Here is an 8421-nt window from a genome sequence, read left to right as displayed (position 1 = left end):
GATCGGCAGCGACAGCCACATGCGCCAGCTATTTTCTTTCGCTAAGATTTTAACCTCATTGTTGTCAAATGAGCGGTTGCTAGCTTTTAGGTGCATATGTACTGCCGATTAAGGCCCACTCGTAGTATCCCTGCGATGTTGATAGTCTTTTTTTGAGAATTAGTTTAGTCTCCCCAATGTATTTCTCTTTACAATTTTCATTCTTACAATGTATTAAAGAAACTACATTACTTTGTTTTTCATTTGGCAGCCTATCTTCATTGAGTCAATTGTTTTCAGGTTGTGGTTGAGTGGAGCCGAGACCAGTACCACGTCCTGTTTGACTCCTACAGAGACAACCTGGGTGGCAAATCATTTCAAAGCAGGCAAGGCAGGATTTCATTTGTTGACGCTCAAATAAGTATGTTACCTTGTACAGTGTGAAATCTGAGCTTCCTTTGCATTCCAATGTAGGCTCTGCCTCCCTATGCCCATTGATGTGGTGTACACGTGGGTGAACGGCACGGACGTGGCTCTGCTCAAGGAGCTGAAGACCGTAAAAGAACAATTGGCAGATGAACAGAAAGCTCTGAGGTAGTCCAACAGGGATGGATTCTCTGTATTGCTTGAAATCATGAAAGTCACAATTGTATGCCCCATCAGTCTATTGGATGTGTGGATTTAATAATAACAAAGATAATAGTGATAATTATGATCATGATTATGATAATGATAATACAGTAAAGTCTCGTTATATCGATATTCTCGGGAGTCGGAAAAAATATCGATATAACCGGACTATCGATATATCCGATCCTGCGGCATGTAAATTTTCTACTTGCGTTCATAGAAATAGTATCGTAATAAGCAGTACTATCGATATAACGAGACTTTACTGTACATTTCATTTATAAGCACCTTTCAAAACTCTCAAGGTCACTTTACAGTCACAGGATAAGTTTTGCAGTGGGTGAGCAGCGGCAGTTACACGCGCCAGCGTTCACTCCACCCGGAAGTAACTCAAATAGATCACGTTAGCTAGCTAATAGATAATTAATAGCTACGCAACTAATATATAGCAAATAGATAGCTAGCTAGGTAGCCAGCAACGGTGACCCCGTTCAACCGGAAATAACTCAAATGGATCAAGTTAGCTAGCCCATAGATGACGAATAGATAGCTAGCTAGTTAGCTACCTATTTAGACAGCTAATAGATAGCAACTAGATAGCTCACTAGATAGATAGCTAAAACGGGTCACCGTTGCTGGCTACTTCGCTATCTATCTATTTGCTGTCTATTTGCTATCTGTTAGCTGTCTAACTAGCTAGCTAGCTATCTATTAGTTAACAATTAGCTAGCTAGCTATCTTGATCTTGCGCGTCGTCTCAGTAAAAAAATGGGTCACCGTTGCTGGCTCCCTCGCTAGCTATCTATTTGCTGTCTATTTGCGATCTGTTAGCTGTCTAACTAGCTAGCTAGCTATCTATTAGTTATCAATTAGCTAGCTAGATAACTTGATCTTGTGCGTCGTCTCAGTAAAAAAACGGGGCACCGTTGCTGGCTACGTAGCTTGCTATCTCTTTGTTATCTATTTGCGATCTATTAGCTGTCTAACTCGCTAGCAAGCTATCAATTAGTTATCTATTCGCTAGCTAGCTAACTTGATCTATTTGAGTTATTCCCGTTTGAACGGGGTCGGCTTTAACGGGTGTGAGCTCTTGGGCTCTGCTTGTGAATCAATGAAGCACTATATGTTTAATTTGTAATATTGTGTTTATCCACAAAGGGAACGTCTAGGGAAAAATGCAAGTGAAACAACAGAAGAACCGAAAGTGAGGTAACACTGAATCCCCCCTTTTAAGTTTAGCCAAAGTCCACTTTTTCCTGACCGGTGTCGCACGCATCTCTCCAGGGCCAAAACGGAATGTTTGCTGTCTCACTGCATCGTTGCACCCATGTTAGCGCTGGAACCCGCTCTGCCGGCCAACGCCACGGTCCAGGAGTTACCGCCACTCTCGCCTGCGCTGGCGGCCGCCAAGGAGCTGCTGCAACTCCGCAAGCCCATCCACCCGTCCACTGCCGCCTCCGTGCTGCTCTTCAATTCCCAGGCTGACGGTAGCCGGCGCGATAAAGCAACGTTGACTCGACTGGGATGATGAGGAAAAATAAACTGATGTGCATTTTTTTTTCATGCTTCCAGCTGAGAAAGCCTACATCGACGCGTTCAAGGAAGATAAGAAAATTTCCCTGTCCAGATGTTACCTGGTGAGTTTTATTTTATTTTATTTTAATTCCCGTCCTTGACCTTTGCTAGGAAACTGTGATTCCATCAATCGAATCCCACTTTCCATAGACCACAGATAAAGAGGCTCCGGGTCTGATCCGCATGCAGACGTTGGCCTATCTCAGTGGCTTCCCGGGGTCCTTCAAGGAGACGGAGCAGCTGAGAGCTAAGCTGCCATCTTTTGTCAGCAGCAAGCTGAAACAGGTGAACGTAAATCACAACAGTCACAGTTGAGACACTGTTAGTGGATCAATTTAGTCCACTTCGCTTTTATTGAAATGTTGTCATTGGTCACATAATTCTAATTAACTCGTTCACTGCCATTCTCAAATTTATTCGGGAATTGGAAATATGACGTGGAGTGCCATTACCAAATTTGTTTGGGTTTTGTTTTTTCTGGTTTGGGTGCCGATGAAGCGCTGGCTATGGCCTCTGACAATTTTCCCCCTTCCACAAGGGGCAGCATTTCCCTTTTTTCCCATGTTAGCGCTTTCTTGCAGTTTTGGCTGTTGTTAATATATGAACCAATATGTATGTATTGGATTGTATTTTGGACAGCCGCCCTCATTTCAAGCTCATATAACTCCAGACCCATATAATTTAGGAATTAACTTTTTTTCTGATGAAAGAAGGGAGTCTACGTTTTCTTACACTGTATTGAATGTTTATTTAGTCCTAAAACTCAATATTCTGTGAGTTCAGCAATTTCAGTGACAATGACAAAAGCCCTGGCACTCGAGTGGACACTTTTTTTGCATGTCTGGCAGTGAATGAGTTAAATGTCATCTACCTTTTGTGCTCCCATACCAATAAACAACATTTTTTGAGGTGAAGTACGTACCCATTGATAAAAATACATGTACAAAAATAGACTTTTCGGCAAAAACAAACATCAGGTGGCGTTGTTGAGCCCTTCTAACCCAAATCAGCCAATTTGTAATTTCCCTTTCTGCCACAATATGTCGCTGCCTAAAGATGAGCATATTGACCATTGAACAGCAACGCTTAAAGGGCAACCAACGTCATTTTTAGTCAAATGCAAAACACCAATAAAAATCTGCAAAAAATTGAGCTGCGAATTGGGCATTTTCAGCAAGTCCCGCCCCCAGTTCGTGATGTCACATCAGGACGTCTTGCATTGCTGGAGAATAAAAACAATCGCTTCAGATTCGGATAATATGCTTTCTTGTTACACATCCAGTTATGAATATGAATCAAATAGTTTTGAAGAGGAAAGCATACATGTTTGCCATCGATTAAAGAAGTCCTTCCGTGTCATTTTGAGGCATCTGGACTGCAATGTAACATCCCACAAAAGAGGCAGAAAAATGGCGACCAGCTCTTGTGAGGAATGAATCAGCCCGTTTCCACAGGCTGATACATTCTTTGCATGGAGCTTGGACTCCCTCTGCTGGCGGATTTTGGCTGTAACACAAGGCTTTCAAAAGAACAGTACAGCAAAATACATTGATGTGATGGAAAGACGCTACAATGCGTCTTTTTTACGGTCAGGCGGCGGTCCTTTTCTGACGTCACGTGAGGACTCGTCACCAACTCAAAAACAAGACTTCCTGACTGTTCAGCGCGCGTCTTAAAACGTAAAATATAGCTATATGCGGTGGAATCTTATTAAAATACGCCCAGTAGAAGTCATTTGAAGCTATTTTATGAATTATGGACACAACTTGTCCAGAGATGTCGGTTGTCCTTTAATAGATGCTTGTTTTTTTGTGTTTTTTTGACGTGAATCTTTCAACACATAAAATATCCTTAAAAAAGAGGCGTTAAATTCTTAGGAGTTATGGAGAGGTAGGGGCAGGTTACTGGGGTAAAAACGATCAAAACAAACTGAACTCCTTCACTGGTATGGCAGCCATTTTGTATTCATTCTTTCGCATTTGGGTGAATGGTCTCTCAAAAGAAATGGCTAAAGAATATGTACGATGTTTGTATGTAAACATTATGCTTATTTTTGTTTTATGACTCAGTGCGCGGCTGGAACAGATGAATGGCATTTCCATTCCATTTAATGGTGGTGGGGGGGGGGGGGGGGCAGATGGATCTGCAAATAATAGCCATTATCTAAGCCGCCCTGTGTGATGGTTAATATTAGAGGGACTGTTTGGAGTGGAGCGGCGCCACTGGTAGGTCATCAGGATTTTTCGGCTATCACGTGCCACCTACCTGTTTTATCCGTTTTACTCGTGGGGGGGGGGTGTTGCTTGTGGACAGTGTAGTGTCAAGCCCATTCTGTGTAATAATAGAGGAGGGTGGTGGGGCTCAATAGTTAAGTCACACTCCATAATTATTGATGACGTTTCGAACCAGCGCCATCGTGATGAGAGACCATCACGACACCCCCTTACCGACTCCTTTTGTCAGAATTGGTCGCGTGTGAATGGAACGGTTGACGCTGGCCGGCGATGAAAGCACTCTTTGCAAGGCTGCCACGCGTTCACTTTGTATACACGCGCGTGTGAGCATTAGCGGGCCTAAACGGAGGACTTTAATAGAGATGCAACGTGATCCGGGCCGCGCCGGCTTCATAAGATCCGTGTAATCCTCACCTAAAAGGAGCGAGAGGGGAGTTGTTGGCTCGCCAGCTCATGTGAGACGCTCGATGATGGAGTTGAGACGGCGAGCAAACACGCCGTTTATCTGCGCGGTATGTGGTGAGGATGACATCACCGAGTTTTCCGAATTACAGTAAAGTCTCGTTATATCGATATTCAAGGGAGTCCGAAAAAAATATCGATATAACCGGGACTATCGATATATCCGACCCTGTTTGCATGTAATTTTCTCCGTGCGTGCATAGAAATAGTATCGATATAACCGGGACTATCGATATATCCGGTATCGATATAACGAGACTTTACTGTAATTGGATTTGACTGTGATAAAGATTAGACAGAATAAGAAGTTATCATATTTAAGTTACATGCTGTTATATGCTTAGTCAACATGTGTGACTCAAATACACAATTTAAGCACAGACAACCTGGGGTCAAACTGAGGTCAACAGACACAGCAAGTTAAACTGTCATCTTCATCTAGGAGAGGGGTGTCAAAGTCATTTTTTGCAGCGGGCCACATTGTACTTATGGTTTCCTCTTGAGGGCCGTTATGAATTTGGGGAAGTCATTAGAATGTTTAATCCCCTCCACATATTACATATAGAGCGCATAACAAATTAATGAATTACTAGTTTTCAAATCTGAAGTTAAGAATAATGACTGTTGTTTTGGTTTACATCCAAAAATATGAAATTTAGGTGAGGATTTTAGAAAGCATCATGGAATTTCACACCTTTGATTTGTTTTCGCGGGCCAAAAAAAAATGATGTGGCGGGCCGGATTTGGCCCCCGGGCCTTGACTTTGACACCTGTCATCTAGGAGATATGGCCTTGGACAGAATTTAGGACTTGGGGAAACTCCTTTATCACTGAAACAATTTACGACTTGAAACTCCTTCACAGGAAGAGCTCATTAATCAGGTTACAAATTTAGCAGTTCATGGAAAGGACAATGTTCTATTGCTTACAGCGGTTTGCACTTAGAACGTCCAGGGGCGTGTTATTCTAATCAAGAAAACTGTTTTACTAATGTATCACTTAAATTTGCATATACTCTCAATAAATAACTTGGCAGAGGGCTGCAGAATTCAGGTGTCTGTCATGAATGGCTGCGTCTCCTGCCGGCAGTAAAGACAATACTTCTGGGTTTGTGTCTTTGTCCACAGTGTCCGATCGAACATCTCTGACAGACAGTTATATTTAGCAAATGAGCACTTCATTAGGACAACATATTAAATGTCACGATAGGTTCAAGGAGTTGAACGGGAGGTCCAACTATATGTCAAACGGTGTGTTCCTCAGTTCGAGTTGTATTCGGAGGCCAGCGTCGCACTGCTTCACCTCAAAGGGGCGCAGGATTTCACTGACCTCATGCAGAAGTCCAAGAAGAACCTGACGCTAGATGGAAAGGAGCTGACCATTAGTCCCGCCTACCTGTTCTGGGACTTGACCGCCATCTCGCAGGTAATCACTTTTCATGTTCTGCCATTTTTCCCCGATTTGACAAGTTTGTCGGAATCATCTTAGATAATAATAACTACTAATAATAATAATAATAATAATAATACAGTAAAGTCTCGTTATATCGATATTGGATATATCGATAGTCCCGGTTATATCGATATTTTTTCGGACTCCCTTGAATATCAATATAACGAGACTTTACTGTACATCTAATTTATAAAATCCTTTCAAAACTCTCAAGGTCACTTTACAGTCACAGGGTAAGTGTTTCTGTGGGTGAGCAGCGGCAGCCACACGCACCAGCGTTCACTCAACCCAGAAGTACCTCAAATAGGCAGAAAGCTAGCTAGCTCATAGGTAGCTAATAGATAGCTAAAAGATAGATAGCTAAATAGCTTGCCAGCCAGCTAGACAGATAATAGATAGCTAATAGATTGCTAGCTCGCCAGCTGTTAATTACATCCACACAAATACCAGACTAGTGTGCTTTATATTACATTAACGTTTGTTTTTGTTTGTTATTTGGTGCTTTCATCGTGAGCAATGAATGCACTTAAAAGCCATCGCCGCTAAAACTCAAAATTTCGCATCAAGCAGTAGCTTGCCCAGTGGACGGGCCGTGGATTTCCTCGCTAGGCCTTCAGTAGTGCTAAGTCTGAATCCAGACTGAAAAAAGTGTGCTGTGATTTACCACACATCCACTAGAGGGTACCATTAGCCAGGAAATAACTGACAGATTTTTCTTAATGGTGTCCATTTTTTTCTTGAAAAGTCCGTCTTGAAAATGACTTTCACAGTAAATCTCCAACCACATCAATTTCTTATCCCCCTTCAGCCATTGCGGGTTGACAAACCTGCTATTAAATCAACACAATATATTTGCTTATGCTCGCTACCGATACAGTGTGTTAGCTCTGGCCAGTATGCTCTTGTCACTAGCGACTTGTGATCAGTGGCAGTTTTCGCAAACAATGATTGGCTAGTCACGAGCCAATCATAGTTTGCGAAAACGTTTGACATTGACCAGCACCTTCATTGGTACCTCTTTTAGGTTGCTAACTCAAAATCTGATTGGTTAGAGCAGGGCTGTCAGTCATTTTTTGCCGCGGGTCACATTGTAGTTATGGTTTCCTCTCGAGGGCCGTTATGAATTTGGGGAACCCATTAGAATGTTTAAATCCCTTCAAATATTACATATAGAGCACACAGCAAATTAATGAATAACTCGTTTTCAAATCTGAAGTCAAGAATACTGACTTTTATTGTGGTTGACATCCAAAAATATGAAATTTTGGCTCAGATTTTAACAATCATCATGGAATTTAACAAGTTTGATTTGCTTTCGCGGGCCGAAAAAAATGATGTGGCGGGCCGGATTTGGCCCGCGGGCCTTGACTTTGACACCTGTGGGTTAGAGCAACCGTTTGATCGACACATTTGATGCGACAGGGCCGGCAGTACTGATTGTGAAGGTAGATTTCGGCTTTGCATTCCTTGACGGTCCGCCACTGAGTTTGGCAAGTGTTTGAGTTTCACAGTGTTTATCGCTACTCTCGGTTGACGTTTTTAAATTAAGACAGATATTTACACAATGTGCATTTCAGCAGATCACTAGCTTAATGCTAACACCCAATGCGAAACACCATTAGTGGGCTAAACTAAATTTACAAAAGTTATGCAAACTTTTAAACAATCTGGAAACATTTAAACCAACAGTATTTGCAGTCCCTTTCTTGGGAAAAAAACATAATTTATTTCTTTTTTTCTCAATATTATGACTGGGGAATGAGTGAAAGATTCCAAGCAGTCAATGTGTTAAGAATCATTTACCTGTTCCGAACTAACTTAACCTCCCGATGGGCATTTTTGTTGTTGGGCAGCCCAAACAGGACGAGGACGTCTCAGCGAGCCGCTTCGAGGACAACGAAGAGATGCGCTACTCTTTGCGCTCCGTGGAGAAACACGCCCCTTGGGTACGACACGTCTTCGTGGTCACCAACGGGCAGATTCCTTCCTGGCTCAACCTGGAAAACCCCCGCGTTTCGGTGGTCACGCATCAGGTAGACAAAAGTGACGCATTGAAAAAAAAAATGGAAACCATTTTCTAAAATGTTTC

At 42.4% G+C, this 8421-nt stretch overlaps 1 protein-coding gene across 3 annotated transcripts in view; it reads left to right on the top strand.

Annotated features, from left to right (window-relative positions):
* The window catches only part of gnptab (N-acetylglucosamine-1-phosphate transferase subunits alpha and beta), a 66558-nt gene that overhangs the window by 45011 nt on the left and 13126 nt on the right, over positions 1 to 8421 (top strand). For all 3 annotated transcript variants that reach the window (XM_088988416.1, XM_088988417.1, XM_088988415.1), the window contains 8 exons: positions 280 to 365; positions 454 to 573; positions 1768 to 1818; positions 1894 to 2096; positions 2182 to 2246; positions 2335 to 2469; positions 6144 to 6305; positions 8186 to 8365. In XM_088988416.1, coding sequence (XP_088844542.1) covers positions 467 to 573; positions 1768 to 1818; positions 1894 to 2096; positions 2182 to 2246; positions 2335 to 2469; positions 6144 to 6305; positions 8186 to 8365 — 903 coding nt within the window. In that variant the 5' untranslated portion in view covers positions 280 to 365; positions 454 to 466. The remainder of the gene's footprint in view (positions 1 to 279; positions 366 to 453; positions 574 to 1767; positions 1819 to 1893; positions 2097 to 2181; positions 2247 to 2334; positions 2470 to 6143; positions 6306 to 8185; positions 8366 to 8421) is intronic.

This window comes from Hippocampus bargibanti, linkage group LG22, assembly GCF_051943395.1.
Source record: "Hippocampus bargibanti isolate YZ-2025 linkage group LG22, ASM5194339v1, whole genome shotgun sequence".
NCBI classification, from domain to species: domain Eukaryota; kingdom Metazoa; phylum Chordata; class Actinopteri; order Syngnathiformes; family Syngnathidae; genus Hippocampus; species Hippocampus bargibanti.
This window is presented reverse-complemented; position numbering and strand designations above follow the sequence as displayed.